Genomic DNA, 22,921 nt, shown 5'->3' on the forward strand with positions numbered 1-22,921 from the left:
TGGGAGAGGAGAATCATGGGAAGGAGACAGAGAGGAAGGGAGGAGGAAGGAGAAAGCTGGCATGGGTTAGGTGAAGAGAGAACCATGTGGGCCACGAAGGAGGACTCCAACAATGGTATGGTTGAAGGAAGAGACCCAGAAGAAGAGCATCAGCAAGTGTTTGGGACTATCGATGGGAGGTAGCCCAACTGGGAATGGTTAAGGCTGATGGCAAGGGATGTGGGTTGAGGGAATGAGATAGTGTAGGCGAATTGTGTGCCCAGCCCAAGGTGAAATAAGGTGATTATAAAATCTAACAGGTGTCTGTGTCTTATGATGATAGCGGGTTAAATAATGCCGCCAGAACAATTATAGGGCTGATAATAAACATATTTAGCCTGACACCTTATATTTACGACCACAAGAGCACTTAATTGGGGTTTGCTTATAATTTCAGTGGTTTAGTCCATTGTTATCGTGGGGAGGAGAATGGCAGCACACAGGGCAGACGTGTGCTAGAGGAGTGTTCTACATGCAGATCCCCAGGCAGCAGAAGAGACGGGCTCTTGGCATGGGCTTTTGAGACTTCAAAGCCCATCCCTCAGAGTCCACCAGTGATGAGTTACAAGGTACACACCAATCTGGTAGTCCTTGACTTAGAAGAGAATTCCTTATCCCAGAGAACAATGTTGCTTCTGGCCAAAAGAACATAGTTGAGCACAAGGCTACAAAGATTTCATTCTAGGCCCCAGTGTCTTAGTTACATTTCTTTTGCTTTGATAAAACACCATGACTAAAGCAACTTATAAAAGAAACGATTTAATCTGGCTAACATTTTCCAAGGCTCAGAGTCCATGATGGAGAAAAGGAAGAGACGAGAGTTCACATCTTGATCCACAACCACCAGGCAGAGAGAGCACTGGGAATCTTTTCAGTCTTTTGGAAATCACAGAACCTGCCATCAGTGGCTCACCTCCTCTATCAAGGCCACACTTCCTAATCTTTCCCAGTTTCACCAACTAAGGACCAAGTACTCAAATGTATGAACCTTTTGCATCCAAACCACCACAGTCAGTTTACACTATCTGGCCTCAGTTGCTACGCTGGCAAAATGAGCTGTGTGAAGCACTTAGCACTTAGCACAAGGTAGGTGCACAGCGGGTGTTCCCTAGAAGGGAAGACAAACTTCTAACCAGGCAGAGATCAGGTTCAGGGCACTTGCTTACTTTCAAGCCTCTCCCTCCTTGCTCCTTTGTCATAAATTTGTAGTACATACTGTATTATTACAGTTTAACACTTGTGCTTCCTAACGGGTTGTGAGCTCCCTGAGGACATGGATCCTATCTAGTTTTCCTTTATGCCTCTCTAGAATGGAGTGTTTCACCCTTAGCCTATGTTGCCCAGGCTGGCCTGCAACTCATCTGGTCGTCCTTCCTGAGAGCGAGGATAGGCTCGCCCGACCACACAAGTTTACACAGTACTGGGTTTGTGTTCCTATGCTTCCTGACTGTTAAACGAGCACTCTGTCAACTGCACTTCACCCTAGCCTGTGCTTCCCTTAATAACTGTGGTGGTTTGAAAGAAAATGACCCCCCCTCCAGGCTCACAGAGGGTGGCACCATTAAAAGGTGTGTCTCTTTCTTTTCCTGCTCTCTGCCAATCCAGACGTACAACTCTCAGCTACCTCTCCAGTACCATGTCTGCCTGTGTGTCGCCATGCTTCCTGCCATGATGATACTGTACTAAACCTCTGAATTGTAAGCCAGCCCCACTCAACTGTTTCCTAATAAGGGTTGCGATGGTCATGGTGTCTCTTCACGGTAATAGTAACACGAACTAAGACAATAAACTAATGGACAAGATTCTTCTTAAATGTTGGTAATTTCAGGATGTATTTTAAATATTTATTTTTATGTGTGTGAGTATATTGCCTAAACGTATGTTTATCACAGTCATGCCTGGTCCCTGAGTAGGCAAGAAGCAGGCATTGGATCTTCTGGCAATGGAGTTACAGACAGCTGTGAGCTAACATAGAGGTGCTGTGAAAGCAATGTAGGTCCTCTGCAAGAGTAGCAATGCTCTTGACTGCTGAGTCATCCCTGCAGCCCACACCTTAGGACCTATTTTAGAGAAGAAAGATGAGTTGTCTGTGGGCTACCTATTTGACAGACTATTTGGATCTCTAAGTTCATACATTTATTTGTTTTTATTTTATGTGTACTGTGTTTCTCCTGTGTGAGGGTGTCAGAGCTTGGAGTTACAGGCAGTTGTGAGCTCCCATGTGGGTGCTGGGAATTGAACCCGAGTCCTCTGGAAGAGCAGTCAGTGCTCTTAACTGCTGAGCCATCTCTCCAGCCCAAGGTCATACATTCTTACCGTCATTTTTTACAACTATTTTACGTGTGTGAAAAATTAAGTTCCAGCTGCAGCCTCTGAGAATGCCTGCTTCTTCCACCAGCAGCTGTGTGTGTGCAGCTACACACTCTAGTGTGATTTTTTTTTAACTTGAATTCTACCAGCCTCTACTCTCCACAAGAACAGAGAAGGGTCTCTATTTGCTACGATGGTTCCTAGCAGGTAGGCACATGTCAAATCACAGAGTCTTTTAAAGGATTACTTTATAATAAAGAAAAAAACTGAAACAGGTTTCTTGAACACATAGTGATCTGCCCGCTTCTGCCTTCCGAGTTCTGGGGTTAAAGATGTGCACCAGATCGCTTCTGTTTTATTTTTAACGTGCGTGCGTGCGTGTGTGTGTGTGTGTGTGCACGCATTGAACTCGGTCATCAGCATGACCTTTACCCCCACAGAACCACCTCTCCAGCCAAATTTTCAGGTCTTTGTAGCGGATGTACAACAGCGAGTCGGTGAGCAGAGCGAATAGAGGAGCTGATGTTCAAAGCGACTGGGCCTCTCACAGTGTTCAAATTCCACAGCCACCGTTTTACTTGATCTGTGTGATTCCAGACCCGACGGCATCTGAGGAGTTCCCTGAGGCGATTCATGTAGTCATAGCTTTGATTAATGGAGATCTCACATCTGTGTTAGAAAATGCCATTCTCTGTGACAAACTCTAAATTAAATTAAAAAAAAATCTTTTTTTAAAAAAAGCAAAATTTTTACATGCTTCCTGGTCGACAGTTACTTGTAAGGAATTTGGTTTTGACCTTGAATATTCCTCGAAGAAATAACTCCAGAAGAACCTGCGACTCTATCCCTGGGAGCCTTCCGCCTACTGTCAGTGAAACTCACAGGACACACAACCTATTTAAAGGCAAATACAGCTTTTTCTTCACCTCTCTCGTTCCTTGTCATCTTTTCTCTCACACTCTCTTGGGTTGGGTACAGCATCTCCTCCGCTACACAGATCTACAGTCCGTTTGCTGAATGTACTGGGGGACTCGATCGCTCTCTCGGAAGAGGGAAAGGGGTCTGGAAACCGAAGTCCCGTCTGAAGTCCTTTGCCGGTCGCGGGCGTGGAACCATTCCTCGCCAAGAGACCCCGTTACTAGGCAACCGCTGGCGTTCTCAACCGCCGCCCCACGGCCACTCTCTAGCCCTCGTCGCCAAGGAGATGGACGCTTCCACTCAGCCCTGCCGGAAAGCCGCACGCTCTTTACGACGCTGTCGCGGCAGACGCTGCGTGCGCGCCCTCTGCCCCCACCTCCACCAAACGCCCCGGCCGCCATTGCCTCGTGCCCGCGCCGGTCGGTTGGTGGCGCCTTTGTCCTACGGCGGGCAGGTGGGCTGAGGCTGAGGCGGCGGCGGCGGGCCTGAGGCGGAGGAGCGGCGGGGAGGCGGCCGCGTCGGTAGCGGTGAGTGCCGGGAAGCGGTGGCCGTCCGCCGGAGCGTGGTCCTGATGGGCAGGCGGTTCGGGGGGGAAGGGGGAACGGGACGCCGAGGCGGGAGGGCCCGTTCGCCGCGCGGCCGCGGCCTCTTCTCCTGACGCGCGTGAGGCTGCGCATGCCCGGGGCGGGGCGGGGCGCGGCCGCCTCCGGCTCCGGTCCGGCCCAGGCCGGCGAGCGGCGGGCCCGGTTGGCGGGCGACCGTGACCCGAGGTGGGCGCCGCGGCCCGCGTCCCGTCGCAGCCTCTCCTCTGAGGCGCGTCTATTGTAGCATCGAGCAACGCCCCGCTTTCGACTCTTGTCAAGCCGCTCGCCCCCCAACCCCCGGGGACGGGGCGGGCCGGGGTCGGGGCGCTCGGCAAGTCGGTTGCGCGAGGCGGGATTCGACCCCGGGTCGACGACCCCGGCTCTCGGCGGCGGGGTCCCGACGCCCGAGCAACTTGGGGAGCGCTGTCGCCCCGGGCGCATTCCCGAGATGTCAACTTCTGTGACATCTCGTCCATTCTCTGGACGCGGACCCCGAGGCCCGAGAAGCAGGCGAGAGAGACCGTGCCCGGGTTCGCACAGACACGGCGCCGGAACCGCACCCCGGTAGCGGGCCAGGGGCTTTGCTTAGGACCACGTCTCCCCAGCCTCCGTCCCTCGCGCGGCACCCTCCCAGTCCGCCTACCGTCTGTACTGTTTACCAAATGTTCGATGTTTTTCTTCAAACTGACTCTGGCCCCCCCTTCCTCCCCCTTAAATACATTTGTTTAAGGCGGAAACTTTAATCCCAGACCGTATAATGGAAAGCCAGTTATTTTTCTAAAGCTCGTAAAAAAAAAAATAATAAATACCTGTGTGTTAAAATCAACACTTGTGTCCTTGTTCCTCCTCCTGAAGTTGTGCGCTCCAGGCTTTGGGAACCGCTGCCCTAGGAGTACGGGGTTAATTGTCGTGTTATGTCTTTCACTGTGTGTGGATTTCTTTTTTCCCCCCTGCGGCATTCCAGATCCCATTGACAGGCCCTGGGATCTTCGGGTTGATCGTTAATATTCTGAGCTTTCTCGCTGTAAAAGGTTGCGGTTACTGACTTAGAAGCGCTAGTCCCAGGAGCTTCAAGAACCATCCCTCAGATGCTCTGAGTGTGCCGCCTCGGTTTTCTTACAGCAATTGTGGTATGGTAGCCACCTTGACAGTTCTGACAGTTCGTAAAAGGATGTTTCTGCAAATTCTGACAGGGCTTTTGACAACCGTACATTTGCTCTTTTTTGTGTATCATTATGAGTGTGAAAATAATTTTTTATTAGTATTTTGGAACAAGGCCCTAGTTTTGCCTGTGGGTATTGGAGATCGTTTGACCAAAAGTTAACATGCATGTCTCCCTTCCTTTTGGTTTGTTTCTTCCTTTAGCTCATCTTTCACCTTTCATATATTCGTTGGGACCCCTGAAATGCCTAGTCTATTTAAATGTAGAAACTATATATCCTTGTACAATACGTGCTGGCAAGCTGACCACATTGCAAGACCAAATGGAAGGCATTTTTCTAGATATCAACTGTTCCATGTCCCATTAGTTATCTATTCATAAATTCGGTTTTTATAAAGTGTGAGAGCAGATTTACTTTAGTTTCTGAAAGGAAACACAGAAAAGCCAACTTGGGCCATTCCAAATACCCCACAACCAAGCGCTTTATAAGACAAATATGTATTCTTCGGGGGAAATCTATAATTTTCAAGACTGGCCTCTGTATGAATACAGAGTAGAACCAAAAATAAGATAACATCCATTGTCCTCAAATGCCTAAGCAGCAATCCTATACAAAGAAGAAAGGTAAATTTTAATTTACTAAGGAGTCCATTTCAGAACTTAAGCAAGTGGAGCCTCACCTACCAGTTCTCCAAGCTAAAAATAAATAGCAAAGCTTTGCTCAGAAACTACATTTTAAATAACCATTAAGGCGCTCCATGTCTGTGGCCTGCAGATGGCAGTGCCTTTCTAAGCTTGCTGCTACTGTGAGAACTGGAATTCACCTGTGCTTTTAAGAATGAAAAACCTTTTACAAAAAAGGAAACCTTTGGAGTGTGCCCTTCAGTTTTCTGCTTTTGACTCTCCACATGAGAAATGTTGTCTTTGTTTTTAAATTGGTGCTTAGTTGCAAAGGGAATCCACAGCTCTTAGTGCACATGGTAAATACCATACATTTGCTTCTGCAAGTTATTTTCTAAGATGGGCGCAGTGGTGTTATGTGTTTTGAGGTTTTGTGCATGTATGAAAATGAGAGTTCAATGAGCTTTAAGATTTCTTGCCCAAGATCACATACATATTAAGAACATGTTCAAGACAATATTGTTGGAGATAAAAGATTTCATAGGAAGAACTAGGCTGTATTGTGTGGCACCCCGTAGTCCAGGAGTTCTGAGGCTCTTCTGTGTGCTAACTACATGCAAATATGTATGTCCCAGAGATGGCAGCAATCTCCTTATGACTCTCCCTCTGTCTTCCCATGAACTCTTCCAGTTAAGTGTTCTCCCAAAGAAGTATCCTTAATACCCCTTCACTTCCTGTACACCTTTTGGTGTATGAATAATTACAACATCTCTTTGAGGGTGATACTTTTAAAGCTCACTGTCAGCTTTTTTTTTTTTTTTCACTAAAAGATTTGTCCTGTGAACAGCATATACTGTTAGGTAGGCTATTCTGCTTAAACAGAGTTAAACTGTCAGTTAAAGGAGCAGAAAACCTTAATAGAACCTTTAGTGGAAGGTAAGGGTAAGGCTTCTATCTAAAGCAGTACTAGGATTCCAATATCTTATTTATTCCTCCAGCCTACACAATATACATACAGTTAGGCACTCTATTTAGAAGTCTTCCTAAACCCTGTTCAACTATTAGGAAGAAAATGCTGTGACAGTAGCTAAAATATGGAAACATACAGTTCCTGAAACTGTCTAAGAAGTATAATCACACTGTGACCACCAAAGGAAACAGGGCTGTCAGCACAGGTTTCCATAGGCTAAAGTTAGTAACTACGCAGTCATGAACTCACTTCACCCGCCACCTCCTTCCCTGGTCAGAGAAAGAATACAATCTGATGCTGTCATTTAATGTACTGACTTTATTGTTTTTGAAAGCATGTTACCTAGTTCTCTGGCTAATGAAGAGCAAACTGCTAATTCTGGAAGCCAGAGCTGTCAGTATTTTGCTCTTGGAGTCCTCTTTGAGGCATTTTGTTTTAGTACCTAAATGCAACTGGAGGTGTGTGTGGAGGAATTAAATTGGCCACGTATATACTTTCATATCCACACTGTTAAAGTTAATAAGCAGACATTGGGATCTTAGTAGACATTCCTTGTTAGGAAAAGGCATTTTTCTGAATGTAAGGAATTAATTATCAAAAGATCCACAGACATTCTAAATATTCCTATTATTTCTACTTCAGACTACACTACAACTTATCAGAAAGCCAAGAAGCAATCTAGTTCAAACTATGAAGCAGAAACCATTTTTTGTTTTGTTGTTTTGATTTTTTGAGACAGGGTTTCTCTGTGTAACCCTGGCTGTCTTGGAACTCATCCATAGGCCTTGAACTTACCAAGATCTGCCTGCTTCTGCCTCCCAAGTGCTGGGATCAAAGGCATGCAATCATCACTACCCATCTGAAACCATTGTTAAAGTTAACTCTTGAAAACAAGTTTAATATAAGCCAGAAGTTGTCACTATCGGTTAATAATCCTGGCTCTGACTAGATTTTCTTTCTGACAGTTGAATATTTGTTATTTCTAGTTGAACAGGGTTTAGGGAGACTTTTAATGGAAGGCCTAACTGTATGTTATATTGTGTAAGCTAGAGGAATAAATAGATAACAGACTAGTACTTCCAAAATATTTGTTGAAAGTCTCCTGAGAATTTAAACTACAAAAGACTGGTATCAATACTCAGATTCTTTCAACTTAAGACAGGGAGGGCCTAGGAATTGATTTTTAATGAACTTCCCAGGAGGTACTGACACATGATCATTAAAGCAGTGTGACATAAGGAATGAATGTATGTATGTAATATATGTGGGAACATGTCTGTATATATGTATATATGCATATATATATATAGAGAGAGAGAGACATGTCTCATATATATATGTATGTGTGTGTGCATGTGTGTATGAGAGAAGGGATGGGAAGGTTTTGTTTTGTGGACATAGAGCTTCAGTTTTGTAAGATGAAAAGATTGAGAATCTTCTCTCTGACTGTGAATGTACTTGCCCCTGCTCAAGTGTCCACTTAAAAAGTTAAGATGAGCCAGATGCAGTGGTGCATGTCTGTAATCCCAGCACTCCAGGAGGCAAAGGCAGGTGGACCTCTGTGAGTTCAAGACCAGCCTGGTCTAAAAAGTGAGTCCAGGACAGCCAAGGCTGCACAGAGAAACCCTGTCTCAAAAAAAAAAAAAAAAAAAAAAAAAAATGTTAAGACAGCTTGGTGAAGCTGGTGCTGGAGCACTTGCCTAGAGGCTCAAGGCCCTTTGTTCCATCCCCAGCATGGAATTAAAAGCTAAGATGATGTTTGATCCTATAAAAACTTTAAGTGTTGCTAAGAAAATGAAGAATGGCTGTTTGTTTTCTTTGTGACTAGTGTACTGAAATAATAGACTGGCTATTAAAGTGTTGAAGCCTGGTTAAAGTGAAGCTTGGTGGTTTCAGTTCATTTTGTTTTGTTTTTTTTCTTTTTCTTTTAATTTAAAGGACAGAATGTTGCACATTACAGTAGCATTCTTTAGGAACTGTTGGTTTGACAGTGAAAGAAAGAGGTAGAGACATTTTCAAAAGATCATGATAGGGTCTTGTGAATTTTTTCCTATCTACATTGACATGTGAGCTGGTGTTGTCATTATGCAAATATTGTTTAGACAATAGTAATTTTTTTTTTGAGAAGAGTATTCTTGAGATTTCATGAGTACGTCTTTCCTGCCATGTCTGCAAGATACTGTCCTGGTTCTCTGGTTCATAACATTGTCTTTCCACCTCTTCCTAAGGCTGTACTAAGGCTGATGTTCTCTCAGCCTTAGTACACATATAGGGGTTATGTTTTATATGTTTTATATGTATCAATTGGGATTGAGCATCCCATGGTCCCATGTTCTGTGCATTTTGGCCAGTTTGTGGATCTCTGTAATAGTCAAAAAAGAAGCTTCTTTGAGGAGTGAGTGCTATACTTATTTGTGGGTTTTTTTTTTAATTTGAATTTCTGAAAAATAGAATAAATTGAAAAGTTAAGCTCAAAGAGAGAGAGGGGGGGAGACAAGTGTGAGCTCAGTGGTAGGGTGTTGCCTACCCTGCACAATGCCATGGCTTCAATCCTTAGTGTGCCCAAGTTCGCTTGCATTCTTTCTCTCTCTCCCTCTCTCTTTCTCTCTCTATCACACATACATACATACACACACACACACACACAATCTCACAATTAAAATCAGGAAATTAATGTTAATAGGTTTTTTTTGTTTTGGTTTTTGTTTGTTTGTTTGAGTCCTTTGATCCCAATATTCAGGAGGCAGAGGCAGGAGAATTTGGAACTAGAGGCCAAAACAAAAATAGTATTTGTCTAAAGAGTAGAAATTGATAGAAGCAGGACTTAAATAAGTAAATTGTACTCCACTGAGTATCGGTGAGGCATTCAAACATTGAGAGTCCAGCGTAGACTTGCCCTTTTCCCGGTTCCCCTGGGCCATGATCAGTCCTAGTAAGAGTGTGTTCTAGATAGAAACCGTATCCCTGTTGGGAGCAGCTTAGCCTGATATGTAAGCACCTTGTGTTGGTTGAACTTGGATCTGAGTTCTAGATTTGCTTTTTGTGTGGGTTTGAAGATGTGTATACATAGTACACACATGAGCATGAACGTATGTGTACATGGGGATGTCGAGCAGGACATATTGCTCTCCACAGTATTGCCTTGAGACAGTGTCTCTCACTGAACCAGGCTGGATGGCTGATGTCAGGATCTGCTGTCTCCACTCCTCACAGAGGTATGACAGGCTGACACAGTACTAGAGATTTCAAACTCCCAGAACTTCAGATTTGTGTTTTGATAGTAGAGTAGCCTAAGATAAACCACCTGCTTTTTGTGACCCTTAGGTTCCCTCATCTCCAATTTGGAAACCGTTTGTTTGTTTGTTTTTTGAGACAAGGTCTCACTGTGTAGAGTATTGAATCAAATCACACACGGTGCACTGTAGAGGCTTGGGGACAGAGTGAGGACTTTGTAAGTTCCTGTTTCCAGGAATGTTATGCTAATATAGTTTAATAATTAGAGAGTGAAGGGATAAATATGAAGGAATGTGTAGCATTCAAAGTGAGCTTAGCTTAAAGGGTTGTTAGAAGAAAAAAAAAATGCAGCAAGCATGGCATTTTCTTATCTCTGACCTGTGACACTAAAACTCATAATGTTGTCTCTGATTTAAGTGTGTCGCCAAAGCCATCTTCCTTTAGAAACCCTGTCATTTTTCCTCCAACTTGGGAAATGCAGTAGGTGATATCTGCTGTCTTTATGGGTTTGGTTTTCCAATGGTGTCATCTTCATATAATGCCAGTTAAGTCACTCCTAGCTGTTAGTTGATTTTCAACTAAACTTTGGAGGAAATTTGATTTTGTTTGTTGGCAATTTTTGGAGTTACGTGTATATCTGGAGTCTTTCAACAGTATTATTGATGCTATGAGCCATTCAGGTCTCATGGCTCACACTGGTATGTTTCATCATCATTGTTTTCTGTTGCTGTAGCCTGCTAAGTAGAAAAAGCTAGTTTTAAGGTTGTTTTGAAGGACTTATCTGTGGCTTGACAGTAGAAAGAGCTCGCTTCATATGCATGGGGCCCTATATTCAATCTCCGGTACTGCAGAATCAAACAAACAAACAAACAAACAAAAAAAAAAACCCAAAAAAACTTGTTTTATAACGATTTCAGACAGATAGAGAGAAAACAATTAATGGTACTGTGAATGTAACCCGTATTTATAACACTCAAGGGTCACTGTGGAGCCCTGCCTGCTATCATATTGGTTTGAAATAAAACTGTAGATTGGGAGCCAGGTGAGGTCGTGCACGCCTGTAATCCCAGCCCTCAGGGAGGCAGAAGCAGGCAAATCTCCAAGTTCAAGGCCAGCCTGGGCTACAAAGTGAGTACAGGACAACCAAGGCTACCCAGAGAAACCCTGTCTCAGAAAAACACAAAACAAAACAAACAAACAAACAAAAAAACCCCTGTAGATTGGAAACTATGCAGTCTTTGGGCATTCTTTACCTTATTCTTTTGTGATTTAAAATGGCTCTGCTACTTCTGTGTAACATATTTTCTTGATTATTTTCCCAGTTTTTCATTTTGCTGTAAATCCTTTCAGTTGGTGTTGGTTTTCTTGACTTAAAAATCTTTAACTGAGAGGTGCTTTTAACTTGAAGCGTTCAGAAGACTGCTTGGAAATCACAAGCTGTTCCAGCTGAGGTTATGTAGCTCCTGGTGATTCTGGTGATTCTGGTGATACTGAATGACACTCATCTGGCTGGTAAAATTAGTAAACTATGCAAGGTAACAGCCAAAGGAAAGTGGAAAAGACATTTAGAGACTCACTTTGGGTTTTATAAAGGTGTTTGACCAGAAAAACATGTCATAAGAATAGAAAGGAGCCACGCCTTTCCCTTTTCTACTCAAAGAGGTGTTTCACCTGTCTTTGCAAAGACTCCGAAGTTGCTGCCACCCTGCTGTTGGTTAACTTCTGTCCAATCATAATTTCCCATTTCATGTACAAAAAGAGCTCTGACTCTTGCTGCCTTTTTTTCTTCTTTAGATTAATGTCATTTCTGTTCCCTTGATGTTGGCTATCTAGCTCTCTGAGGAGTCAGGAAGAAAATGTGATTAATACAAAAGCTCCTTCACTAATAACTGATTGTACATTTTCAGAGATCAACTCCCTAAACCTCTGCCTCCAGCAACAGGAGCTCAGGTTCCAGATGTTCTGTGCGTGTCCTAGGATTGTGAGGGACTCAATAACAGTGTTGGTGACGATGTTTTCCCTGTCTTTGAAAACCTGTCAACCTGTCCTAACATGGGCAGTCCTCTTGAATGAGATTCTTAGCCAGAAAACTCCATTTCGTTGTCTCTGTATGTCAGCCAGGCTGAAAGATTAAGGCATTCTGAAATGAAGGTAGAACGTCAGACATTTGGCACACCACAGGAAAAGGTGTGTTGGCTCTAAAGTAAAGAAGTAGTTTGTGTTGAGGGTGCAGCTCAGTGGCAGACAACTTGCATAGCTAGCACCACAAACAAAACAAAATCAGGCACAGTGGCTCACATCTGTAATTGCAGCATTGGAAGACTGAGGCAGGAAGGTTGTCTTGAATTTGATGCTAGTGTGAAAGAAGAAAGGAAATGTATAAAAGTTGAGCCCTCTTTTTTTTTTTTTTGGTAGAGGAAACATAAGCCACATCTACATATATCATTGCTTTGTATTACTCAAGGAGAATAGATGCTACACAAGCAATTGTCATAAAAACAGCTTAAGTATATAATCTTAAGTGTTCTTTAACCTTTCAATTGCAAAATTGTTTCTGGCAACTTGAATATAAAATATCCCCCTTCCTATCTGGAACCAGTATTGCCTCAAATTTTCATAGTATATAACCAATTTTATCTCCTCATTCCTCTATGGTAGCACTCACAGACTGGATACAATATAATACTCTTTTATATGCAGAGGGAAATTTACCAGTTAACATAGCACGGCAGGGAGCAATGTGGTACCTAAAAAAATCCAAGCACTCTAGGGTATCAAGCAGGAAGATCTTGAGTTCAAAGCAGCTTGTGATACAAACAGCCCCATCAATATGCACATACCACGTGGATCCCAGTGGTATTTTGAAAACTGTGTAAATATTTAAAGATATTATATTTCCTCCAAATCCCAGCTGTTCTGTACTTGAAGTGTAAAATGAGCAGGCCAGATCAGTAAGCCCTTGCAAAGCTGAACTTGTTCTTCACAATTATACATTTTTTTTTTTTTAAAGAGGAGTCAAAGAGATGCTTAGTGGGTAAAGATAACTGCTTGCCAAACCTGACAACCTGAGCTCTATCCCCAGAACCATTGTAGTAGAAGGAAAAGACTGACTCCTAAAAGTTGTCCAGCCCTCACACATGCACGCACACAGTTTTTTTTTAATGTTATTTACTGTTAATGCCTGTCATTATATGATGTGTGTGATTAGATATTTGTGAACTTAAAGAACTGTAAATTACAGACAATCCATCTGCAGTATCATGGCTCTGGCTAGCTACTGGTCAGGTCTTACATAGAAAATATATCCTGAGCCTGGTGTGGTGGCACGGGCCTTTAATTCCAGCCCTCAGGAGGCAGAGGCAGGTTTATCTCTGTGAGTTAGAGGCCAGCTTGGTGTATAGAATGAGTTCCAGAACAACCACGGCTACACAGAGAAACCCTGTCTCATAAAACCAAAAAAGAAAAGAAAGAAAATATATCCTGACTTTAAGGATTATAGCCTATGTCTTTGTAATTTAAAAGGTAAGGATCATTTGGATAGAATAAGTTTCTCTGGCTATGTAAATTTATATTCACTTCAGTTTTGTCATAATATAGAGATTTCTGATTTAAAGTGGAATTACAGATCTTTCCTCACTTGAATGAAAATTTGAAAATTGGCCGTGGCTGCTTACAGAGTGAGTGAAGCCTTCACATTTTTTGCTGTGGTCTTGCACATAAGAAACCGCTGGGATTTTTTGTTTTGTTTTCTTTTGTTTTGCTTTTTTAATGCATAGTTACTATTTTAAAACATTCTATTAAGTGAATGTTTAATATCATTTGAATAATTAGCTATGATTCTCTTAACTGAATGGAACAAATGGAAGGAATGAAGCTGTATTGCAGTAGGAGGCAGTGTGTTTCACTTGTCAGAAGTTTGGAAATTCCAATCCATTCATTTATTTTCTAAGAAGGTCAGCTGTTATTTTGAGACATAGATCAGTGTGTTTCTTTAAGTACTCAGTTATCTCTTAGGATATGGTGTTTTATCTCCAGGTTTTGAAGAGTGGGTGTATTTTGTTTTTAATAAATTAGGCTTTAACTGCATGTGGTCATTGGCCTTTCTCTAAGCTCTCAAAGAGATTCTGGTGCCTCCCTTATTCATCCGTGGCACATGATGTCCTCTCTAAATGAAAGTTGACTAGGAGTGGTTTCTTACAATCAGCGTGCAAAATGTTCATGCTTACCTTAGCTTATAGGTGTGAACAAATCAACTTCCTTGATTTTAAAAATTAGCTTCTTTTGTACATCTCATTCAAGAAGATTTTTCATTCAGTGGAAAACAACCCAAAGTATGTTAAAAGGCTATGCTTCATTGAATAGTGATGTTTTAAGGCCATTAATGTTAGCTTTTTTGTAACATAAAATAGAATTATTTACCTCTTCTCTTTTCTCCTCCCAGACTGTGCTTATCTTTTCTTCCAGGAGGTGGGGGGGGGATCCAACTGACAACCACCTTTCCTTCCCTATAGCCAGGGGAATGTTAGGCTTAGGGTTTGGCAGGGTTTTGAGATATTGAGATATTGTGTAATCAGATTTACACACGTTATGTTTTAGGTACAAAATACAGAATCATTTTTTACCTGTACGTTATGACACTGTACTGTCTTAACTTAATAATAGCTGCCTAAGTGCCAGTATGTCTCTGAATGAATGGATTTCCTTGTACCAGCTGGTTGCCATTGTAGGTTTTTTTTTTTTTTTCTTTTCGGTTGTTGCTTTCATTTAAAATGTGCTGATGATCTTGTTTTTATTCCTTAGCATTGAACAGATGGGTTGATTATTCTTTTCAGATATTAATAAGGCAGCGGAAAGAAGAAATATGAATACGGCTCCATCAAGACCCAGCCCCACACGAAGGTAAAGTACCCTGAAGCAGTGAGTTACCTTGGGAGAGCTGGGCTCTGGGGAGTTAAGCCCAACTTCACACATCAATGGTCTTTTCTTTAACCCCCAAACAAATCAGAAACGCTCAAGCAAACAAGAACCTTGTCTGAAGGGCCTTGCTGCTTTTAAAAATCATTCATCAGGAGATACAGCTTCCTCTGTAGGAAGCTTTGTGTTTTCGGTGACAAAAACCAGCAAGTTCAGCTTGCAGCATGAGTTGCAGGCAATTGGAAGAGGATAGACCTCTGTCTTTCCCCAGCTGGCGTGTCATTGGGAGCCTTCAGAGCAGGAGGAGGGTCCCAGGGTCCTGTTGATGTATGCCTGCTGTGTTGCACTGCAGCAGGTAGCAGAGATGTGACTCTTCGTTGCAAATTGCTGCCGGTCCAAATGTTAACCTGGGTTAACCCAGGGAAGAGCTGCTTGAGAGATTGCTACTGTGCCTGTGCTACAGATCCGTGTGCTCGCATGTTTGGGTTACTTGTTTGAAGGGAAATAAAAAGGGCAAAACACTCCACTTCTCAAAAGTCTTCCTTTTTCTGAGCTTTCCTGAACACAGAAGGCATTTCCCCAATATGGTCTTCCTTCCAACATTGACAAAAAAGTCATGGTCATGGCATGTACTCTCAAGCTACAAAGGAGAACTTTGCTAGTGTCCCATTGAGATTGTATACGTATTTTGTGGTCCCGTAGCGGTGTACAGGTGGGATGTAGTGTATGCAGTTTCATGTGGGATGCAACCAATGCAATGTAATTCATAGCTGATGGATCTCAAAGGCTTTCATGTCTGCTCTGGATTTTGCCTTTGCTCTTAGGCAAAATGCTAGATTTCCACAGAAACTACATCCCACCATAAAGTATATTCCAGTGAATGGCTCAGAGGAAACAGGAACTTGACACCAACCCTGGAGTTGGAGCCCCAGGATCAACATAGTGGAAGGAGAGAACTGACTCCCATTAAGTTGTCCTCTAACCTCCACATGTGTGCGCCGTGGCACCTCCTATACATACACAAACACACACACACACACAGAAAGAAATTAATTTTTAAACTAAACTACATTTCCTACTTGAACTAAGCTTAGTTGTCCAAACAGAACCCTAATGCACATAGGCTGTACCAGCCCTGAGACCTGGGAACGTACTTGACTAACTGAGCGCTTGTACATGACGTGCAGCTATTCTGCTTTTGGACAGAGCCACCTATGTGATTTGTGTTTTTATCTAACTTGGACATGAAGGGAAGGTGTTTCTCTTTTTTTTTCCAAAGATTTATTTATACATATGATGTGTTCTATTGGCATGTATACCTATGACAGAAGAGGGCATCAGATCCCCTTCAGATGAGCCACCATGTGGGTACTGGGAATTGAACTCAGGACCTGGAAGAACAGCCAGCGCTCTTAACTGCTGAGCCATTTCTCCAGTGGGAAGGAGTTTTTCTAGCTGGCAAAATCCATTACATTTATATACTCTGCAGAGTTCATGCTGACATTGCAAGCAAAACAATGCTTCTAATTTCAGCTGGATTCTTTGTCCATTCTTGCCTGTACAGAGGAGTTGAATCAAACACCACAACTGCAACTATGCCATCACAGCTGTCCTGTAGATGTCTAGCCATCCATTGGTTTGACTGTACTGCTTTGTTTCTTCTAACATCATAATGCCTGTGACCAGCTGGAAGTGTAGCACAGTTGATAGAGGGCTTGCCTCATGTGCACTAAGCCCCGGCACTTTGACTTGCATGGGTTCATTCCCTGGCACCACGTAAACTGTGTGGTGATACATGCCATTATCAGAGCACCTGAGAATTGAAGGCAAAAGGAGTTTTCAAGACTAGAGCTTGTCTCAAAAAAAGAAAAAAAATGATTGTGGCTTACAGGTAAAATACTGCATTGGTTGACTACGGGTATGTATGAGGACACAAATTCTTAAAACTTAAGTCTCCATGTAATACCTCCTTTCATCAGTCTGCATCTAACCATGTTATAGATGTAGGGCATCCCCATTTCTATTCTTAACTCATTTCTTCAGTAAATATACAGGGGGGTAGCCAAGAGTTTCAGAATTACGAGTTTTCAGATCAAAGTTGTAGTTGCCAGTGACTTGAAAGAGGAGACACAATGTGTCCAGTTTCCAAAGAGCTCTAGTGTATATTTTTCTCAACTAAGTGGTTTAAATGAATGTGAAATTTGTAACTATGAATACATTGGCTCTACTAGAAAAATTCCCCCTGTGATTCTTGTGATCTCTGGATAGTTATAAGCTGTATTATTACAGACTGGAAATGAAAAAAGAAAGAAAACACACTTTATAGTCACTGTTTTATGAATTAAAAGGGCATGCTTAGCTAGGTGCTTCTCACATTGCTAGTTGATCATTATTCAACATTGCAGTTTTGGAAAAAAATTAGCTCATTGTTTTGGAATCCAATATAACCATGGTCTGGACACTAAATTAGAGAGATTCTTTTCATCCCAAGTAAAATGTGGCTCTATAATATCATCTATAAGGGAAATGTCTTAGTCTGTCTTCTGTTGCTGTGAAGGACACCATGACCAGGGCAACACTTATAAAAGAGAGCAGTTAATTGGGGGCTTTCTTACAGTTTCAGAGGGTTAGTCCATGATCATCCATGATCAGGAAGCATGGCAGCACACATGACACTGAAGCTGTATCCTGGTCCACAGGCTGAGAGACTCTGGGCATGGCATGGGCTTTTGAAACGTCAAAATCTACCCCCAGTGACACACTTCCTCCAACATCTCCTAATCCTTCTAGTCCTTTCAAATATATGTCATCAGTCCTTGTTGACTAAGCATTCAAATATATGTGCCTACAGGGGCCATTCTTACTCAGACCACCACAGGAAGAAATAATATTTTTTTTCTTTTTTAACAGTAGCTTCCCACAAACAAACAAATATATAAGCAGCATTAAAGAGAGCCTTTTCAGATAATCTCCTTACTAGATAAACAAACATGAAGTTACCTTGGTATACCTCAGAACTAAGCTCCAAACTAAGATTGCTTGAATGTCATTAGAGAGTAGCTTTCTAACATGTTAACAGTCAGCAAGAGGGATTGCTAGGCTAGTGATTTTATTAGCAGTTTTTCTTGTGATATGTGACTGGGTTCCTCAGGGTATTATTTATTTAGCCTGATGAAGTTCTGTATGTTTATGCTTACTTGTTTCAGGGATAAACAGGATGCTCACATTTAGTAAAATTGTTCTGAGCACTACCCAAAACCTGAACAAAGAAGCCTAAATTTTTACCTTAAAAAACAAAACACATAGATCAAGACAAAGTAAGTGTGCTGAAATAAAGCAGTGCTGTTCTGGTTAATTCCCTACCTATGCCTAATTTTCTGGACATACCAGTAGAACAGTAGTGGAATTCAAGTATAGGCAGGGCAGAGCAGATTAATCTGGAAGGACGGTGACTTCTGAACTGTCAGTCCCTTAGGACTGCATGTATCCAGTCAAAGCCTTGAGGCGATTCCAGTGTTGGGAACTGAATTGCCTTTACTGGGCAGCCCTGATCCTTCTGTATGCCCCAGCACAAGGTTGTACTGTTCTAGGAGTGAGGCTTGACACTGAACTGATGACCAGTATTTTCTTTAAGATATGCCTTTATGTCTTCATGCTGTCTACTTTAAAATAAAAATTGTTTTTAGATGAGCTGGCAAGACCTTCTTTACACTTGTTTGCTGGACTTTAACCCTGAGTGTCAAAACACCTATCTTTGGGAGTTTTCACAAAATTATCACATCTTTAGACATCTTTGTAAACCACAGTTCTGCTGGGCTTGCTCTGTGTTCAGTAATGTGCCTCCCTAATGACTCCAGCTGTCAAGGTATGATTCTGATCCTGCTGGCCTGTCCAAGCATGAAATCTGCCATGAGGGATTCCTACTCAGGATCACATTTCAACCTGGATCCTTTGTGTACAACCTTTGGGCTGCTTCCTTGGACCACTTTAGTGTACTGCAAACTTATCAAAGTTGTCCATAGCTGGTAAATAGGCAATGTTCTGCTTGTAGTGACTGAGTTATAATTCTCATGCCCCAAATTTTCAAAGTTGTTGTTTACAGTCCACATTAAAAATCAAATCTTAGAGCACACCACTGTGCTGATTTGGCCTCCAAGTACTGTTTTCTAAACCTTCCCATATGATGTAAAGAACAACACATTACCTTCTCCACACCAAAAGATCTTCAGAGGATTTCTGCTCTTATATTTGTGAAGGATGTTGAGCATGGTACCTCTCTGGTGAAAGCTGCTAGGGATTGGCTCTGGACAGAAATCCTATATCCACCTGGCGTGCTTTCACCTTATCCATGTGGTCTTAATAACTTCAATAACTGCTTGTTCCTGTGGTATGAGATTGCCCCAGCCTCAATGGCCTCATGGTGGAAGACTCTGGGCTGTGATTTGCCTCTTCTCTTAAACCTGAAGAAAGTCATCTGCTCTCAAGAAGTGCCACATCTAACAGCAAAGAAGCCAACATGCTTCCGAGAGAGAAGCTTGAGCACTCGCAGAATTCGCATCTGTGAATTGTGCAGCTCACTGCACCCAGTTTCCTACCTGCATTTGATGGTAGAGTTCTGAGTCCTTTATCTCTCACCACGTGGGCTATCGTGGTAGAGGGTTAACATCACAACCACATCTAGCCATTTAGATAATGGTATTTGTGGGCAAAATCTGACAGGAATTTGAAGAGTGGATGGATTTTTCTCAGGGTCAAATGAAGGTTGACCCTACCAAGGACAATTCTGCAGTGGACACGGGGAAAAAGGAATGAGTGACAGAAAAGAAAGAAAATAGGACTTTTCTTCTGAACCTCCCGTACAGCCAAAGACAAGGAACACTGTCCTGGATCTGGTGTTTCAAGCTTGCTGAAAAACAGCTCAAGTCCGTCTCAGCCTTTTAAGTTTACCATCTGTCAGTTCTTTGTGTGCTTTCCGATGCCTAGTGCCCTCCAAGCTCCTGTAGTTCCAGCAAAGGAAGCCTGTCAACTAGAAGCGTGTCACTGGCTGTTGAACCATGGTTTTTCCCCTCACCCATCCCCATTTTATCTCTAAAATGTTCCCCAGTGATTTGAAACTCTTTTAAAACAAAGTATTTGCCTCCCTTTCCCCTCCCTGCGAATAGACCAAGAACATGTAGCAGAATTGTGTGTTGACCACATGCCTCCCTTCGTTGTCTCTGGTGCTGCTGTTTAAGTTCTGTTCCTTCTTGGTCTCTAGTGGTGTCGTACTTGAAAGTATGCTGTTTTGGCTTCCCTTTGTAAAATACCGCTGGGTGCCCTGCAGTGATCCTGTGAACGTTTTGTGCTCCAGAAACTTGCTTATAATAATTAACCTAGTTATCATCTGAGTTCAAGCTCATGCAGGAGGCTTGTCCTCTCTTTGATGCTGAGCACAGTACTACTTCTTTACTAACTGTGTTTTTGTTTTGAGAAAGATGGTGGATAAGAAACAAGGGTGATACTGCTCTGAGAACTTTGTTATTTGGGTCCTAAAGTGGCCCTAGAAGGGTTTTTTTGTTTTTGTCTCCAGAACAGTCTGCCATATTGTTCATTTAGAGAAGGGAAATTTTGTTTTGCATAATTGCTATCTGGACTACCTGTACCACCACAACTCCTTTGCTTTCATCCGTTCCCCTTTGTGAATATCCAGAAGAGAATTATTAGCTTTGTTGCCCGTGGACCTCAAAGGCTTTGAGGGAAGGGAAAGGAAGGTTGTGCCATACAAGAAGTATGGACCCAGGCTGTGAAAACAAGGTTGTTATGGTCATCCTGCAAAGGCAAACTCTTCCAGGTAAGATGCTTCAGTGGAACAGAAAGAACAAGAACATCTGGGTTGGAGATGTAGACTGGTGGCCATTCTTACTTAGCATGTAGGAGCATCACAAAAATGAAAACAGTAATGACAAGAACCAGATAATGGCATTTATAATTGTCATAAGGCTGCAGATAACATGCTGTGACATGGTTCTCTTATCCATTCTCCCAACGTAAGGCCTTGTTTGGTTTGTGACTGACCAATCTCATGATATTATATCCTGATTGTCAAGAACACTTGAAATCTGATTCCACCCCTAATGACTACTTCTAATCACTTCCAAATGCAGGTATATTTGCCAGTCACAAATAATCTAAACATACTTGGTATTTGTCATTTCCTATTGTATCCTACTGTTGGCCCACATTTGACACTGTAGCATATGTTTTATGTAGCAGGAGGAGACCTTGGGCAGTCTTAGTCTGTACTTGCTTCTGGTAAGAATGGCTAGCACTCATTTAAACATCTAGCTACTGTATGATTGTGCCCACAAATCAGAGTACTGGTGAACCTTGAAATAGAGTACCAGAGTAGTCACATGTTCTGGGAGCTGAGGCAGAAAAAGCTTTCTTGAACCTAGAATTTGAAGCCAGCTAAACAACCTAACAAGTCCTTCATCTCAAAAAAAAAAAAAAAGGCAGAAAAGGATTTTTTAGAAACAAGATTGCATTTAAATTGCTTTTGCTGTAGCTATGAGGATGAAGGGAAATTGGGGCTTTCTCCCATTTCTGTGATAAATGTGTAATATGTGCAGTGGTGATGAGTGACAGGTCTCTTGGAAAGCTTAGAGTTAAGTAAAATAGTTGAATTTATTAACATTTCCTGGACTCTGCTGAATCCTGGAGACACAGCCTTCAAGACAGCTTTCTGTAAACAGATAACACCTTTTACTGCCTAAGGAGAGGCTGTGTTTCCAGAACGTGCCTCCGGCAAATTTTTTGTTTTGTAAACAGTATAAAGTAGACTTACATACAGACAGCTACTCTGTGATACAGTCTTAAAGGAACACTGCTGTGCATGTGGTCCAGGGTTAATTAAAATGTGCACTGTGTGATTGTCACCTCAAGACAGTTTGCTAAGGCAGTAATAGTATGTGTAGGAACATGTTCTTCCCAACATAGTTCTGTGTAGTACTGTTTCTGGTGCAGAAATCAAACTGACATCTTTGTCCCTGTAGAATTTGCAGTCTACTAGAGAAGATACATGAAATGAATATAGAATTAAAATTTCGCTAAATGATACAAGAAAGTACAGAGTAGTTGGGACAGGGTGCAGCTCAGTGGTAGAACACCCACTTTTAACATCCATGATACCTTGAGTTTAACCCGTAGTCCCACCCCAAAAATTATAACCTTGAAATTTTAGGGGCAGAAAGTAATTTTTTTCCCTCCTTCTGAGGCGCGGTGCCAGTGTGTGGCTGGTCTGTGCTCACTGTGTGTACTAGTTTAGCCACAAAGTCATGCAATCCTTCCACGTTAGCCTTCTGAGTGCTGGAGTTTCAGGTGTGTGCTGCCATACCTAGCAAAGCATTAAACGAGCAGGCAGGCAGGCGTGGTGGCATACATTACCTGTAATGCCAGCACTCCGGAGGACCGTGAGCCTAGGCTATGGGACCCTGTCTCAATTTTCAGAAAATAAACTTAAAAGAAGCAGGGGATTCTGTAGGGGATATTTCTATACTGAAACCTAGAAAAGGAGTATGACTTCAGTCCTGCTGCACAAAGGGATGAGGAAAAAATCTTGGCTAGTTGTAAGTGAAAAGCTTATATGGGCAAGAAAGTGGTAAGCCTGGGAGAAAGTGCAGCACACTTGGAGAATATAGTTAAAGATCATCCAGGCTCTTTTTAGCCTTGGTGAAGTTTTTGTTTTTTTTTTTTTAATTTAAGTACTGTGGGAAATAAACAAAGGGTTTTACTATATAAATGTCTGCTCAAGAGCAAGCTTTCTGAACAAAAACAAGAGGCAAGAGCAGTTCGGAGACTCTAAAAGGTTCTTTCTCTGGTTTGGAAGGCAAAGTTGAGAATCAGCATTCAGTGGTACCAGTGAAGGTAAATTGGGCAGAACTGACACCAGTTTTCAGAGAAGAAAACTGGCATAATTGGGAGCATGAATGATGACATCCAGCTTTCTGGCTTGAGTGACTAGATACAGTACTAGATACAGTCAGCTGTATCTAGTACTGAGGTAGAAAGTGGGTGAGAGAAGGCCATAGGAGGAGATGAGGGAAGGAGAGTGGGATTGGGAGGGGAGGAAGGAGGGCGCTACAGCTGGGATACAAAGTGAATAAACTGTAATTAATATAAAAAAGAAAAAAA

The 22,921-nt window shown here is 42.4% G+C and overlaps 1 protein-coding gene across 2 annotated transcripts in view; it reads left to right on the forward strand.

The window, feature by feature from the left end:
* The first annotated feature begins 3,655 nt into the window (after nucleotides 1-3,655).
* Nucleotides 3,656-22,921, forward strand: part of Ncoa5 (nuclear receptor coactivator 5) — a 33,142-nt gene continuing 13,876 nt past the window's right edge. For both annotated transcript variants that reach the window (XM_021638322.2, XM_021638331.2), the window contains exons 1-2: nucleotides 3,656-3,794; nucleotides 14,671-14,737. In XM_021638322.2, the coding sequence (XP_021493997.1) occupies nucleotides 14,700-14,737 (38 nt within the window). In that variant the 5' untranslated portion in view covers nucleotides 3,656-3,794; nucleotides 14,671-14,699. The remainder of the gene's footprint in view (nucleotides 3,795-14,670; nucleotides 14,738-22,921) is intronic.

This window comes from Meriones unguiculatus, chromosome 4 (genome assembly GCF_030254825.1).
Source record: "Meriones unguiculatus strain TT.TT164.6M chromosome 4, Bangor_MerUng_6.1, whole genome shotgun sequence".
Lineage (NCBI taxonomy): Eukaryota > Metazoa > Chordata > Mammalia > Rodentia > Muridae > Meriones > Meriones unguiculatus.